At 44.0% G+C, this 2,172-nt stretch overlaps 1 protein-coding gene across 1 annotated transcript; it reads right to left on the bottom strand.

The window, feature by feature from the left end:
* Positions 1-627: 627 nt before the first annotated feature.
* On the bottom strand, positions 628-1,735 carry LOC149166460 (uncharacterized). The gene is made up of 3 exons (XM_089431347.1): positions 1,135-1,735; positions 1,012-1,055; positions 628-882 (listed from the first exon to the last, which is right to left on the bottom strand). Exons 1-3 carry the CDS (start codon positions 1,220-1,222, stop codon positions 712-714), a joined length of 303 nt encoding a protein of 100 aa, XP_089287473.1. The 5' UTR covers positions 1,223-1,735; the 3' UTR covers positions 628-711.
* Between the last annotated feature and the right edge of the window lie 437 nt (positions 1,736-2,172).

The following is a 2,172-nucleotide window of genomic DNA, read 5'->3' on the forward strand; positions in this document are numbered from 1 at the left end:
TTTCCAGTTATTCTGTTCTGTTTTAATTGTAGTTACAAGTCTTAACTAGAGTTGTTAAAGGACTGTAGTAACAGGTCCTAAATTAGAATTGTTAGGAGTTAGTTAAGTGTCCATAATCTATGTAAACAGTCACCCCTTGTGGAACAGAGAAAACAGATAAACTAACCAACAGTCAAGTCACGTAGGTTACTGTTAACTGCAAGCAACTGTAATGTAGTAACTACCAAGCAGTTATCTAACTGCAGAACCTATTGTACAAAAGGGAAAACAAAACAACCCAGAGGGGTTCAGTTCAGCAGCAGAATATGAAAAGTGAATAAGAGCAATATATTTTTTTTCCTTCATCAAAATACTGTGCACAAATTAAATATACCGCTATATGATTCAAGTCCTCTGTAATACAATGTATATGCATACCACTGTAATTTCCATTCATTTCAGGTAAATCAAAACAACAGAGTTATTACAATTCCAAGAGTCCGTTGACTAGCTAAGACAAGAGGGAGCACCAGACAAAAGGCACACCCAACACAGCGGAACGAAAACAGACTACGGTCGAAACTGGTAAGCAACCAAACCATTTACAAATTGAGTTCATATGCCACAAAATTATTACATTGTATGCCTGTATAAAACAATATCTATCCAACTGTGCAACGAGGGTTCGATGAACCGAGCCAACAGGGGCTCACAGTAAACCCCAAGCCACGGTCACGGGTTGGAGATAACCTGACATACATACAGACGCGACAAAGATACAGTGAACAAACAGCAAACAAGTAAATGTAACCAAGAGCCATTGCGAGGAAGTAAAGCAGAGACAGAGCTACCCGAAGAAAGGCGTGATTGTAACCCTTGTGAAACCACGGGAACCGGCCACACCTGCCAACACCAGACAAAGCGAAGGGTCAGGGTTTTGAAGACGGGAAACAACCCTGTACGAGAGGGTTTTACCACGAAACCACAAGTGAACAATAAAAACTGTGCATAAGAGTGACAGAGAAGCCTTACCTGGAGGGAGCCGAGACCCAGGCCAACAGAGACAAGCACTAACCCTGAAAACAAAGGAGCTGCGGAACGTTAGTTCCAGCATAAACTGTGGGAGAAGACATAAAGCACGAAACAAGTCCTTACCTGTTCTATACAGCCGAGCGCCGGAGAGAAACCGAGTTGGGAAGCATTCCAACAGAGTATTCGACAGCTGAGCAGAAACCGTAGCCATTCATCACCAGCATTCACCACAAGGTTAACAAAACGACCATAACAAACAGCTTGAGCCAGCACAGAACCAAAAATCGCTCACACAGTCGAAAGAACCAGTTGAATGCACAGAGAACAACCATAACTTACCAAGAAACCCTGAAGCAAATACATCAATAGCCACGGCAACGAATTGACGGAGTGAAATAGCATTGTTACACCATAAGAAACCAGCAGGAATCCAACAGGATTCATCCACAGGCGGAGTAACCAGAGGCGGAGCCGAGACCAATAACAACAACAAAGTGTAAAATGGCCACACAGGCGCGAAGTGGCGGAATAAACATGCGTTAAGGGATTAGGGTTTGTCAACCCCGAGACAGGGCAGGTGTCACAAAGAGGGACCGAGCCGGGTACACAGACATTGAATGTCAAGCAACCACCGCAAAAATCATTTACAATCAACCATTAATCAACCAAAAGTTAGTGTGAATCCACGTAGGTTAAGTTAAGCGTGGGACCACGTGGGCTGGCCCCATCAATTGGTATCAGAGCAGTTTTTTATATATATATATAGAAGAAGATGGCAGAAGGGCAAGTGCCAAGACGAGGACGTGGGAGAGGTGCACGTAGAGGAGCAGATGAAGGATTGAGGGAACAAATTAGAGTTCTTACAGCTCGCTTGGAAGCAGTGGAAGCGGGTAGACGAAGAGACCCAGAACTGGGAGATACCAGTGAAGAGGAAGTGATGACTGCTGCAGAAGGGTCTGATGAGGAAGCTCCAGAATTGAGGTTGCTGCGACAGGTTTTATTGGCCAGCAGCAAGCCAAAGACAGAAATCTCAAATTATGATGGCAGTCTGTCCGCGGAAGTCCTATTGGACTGGATAAGCGAACTTGACAAATATTTTGAAAATGAAGAAGTCAGTGAGGATAAAAGGGTTAAGTTCGCTGCCACTAAGTTGAAGGGACA

The sequence above is a fragment of the Pinus tabuliformis genome, chromosome 5_1 (genome assembly GCF_031772625.1).
Source record: "Pinus tabuliformis cultivar Carrire ecotype Pingquan chromosome 5_1, CPIR1, whole genome shotgun sequence".
Classification (NCBI taxonomy): Eukaryota; Viridiplantae; Streptophyta; class Pinopsida; order Pinales; family Pinaceae; genus Pinus; species Pinus tabuliformis.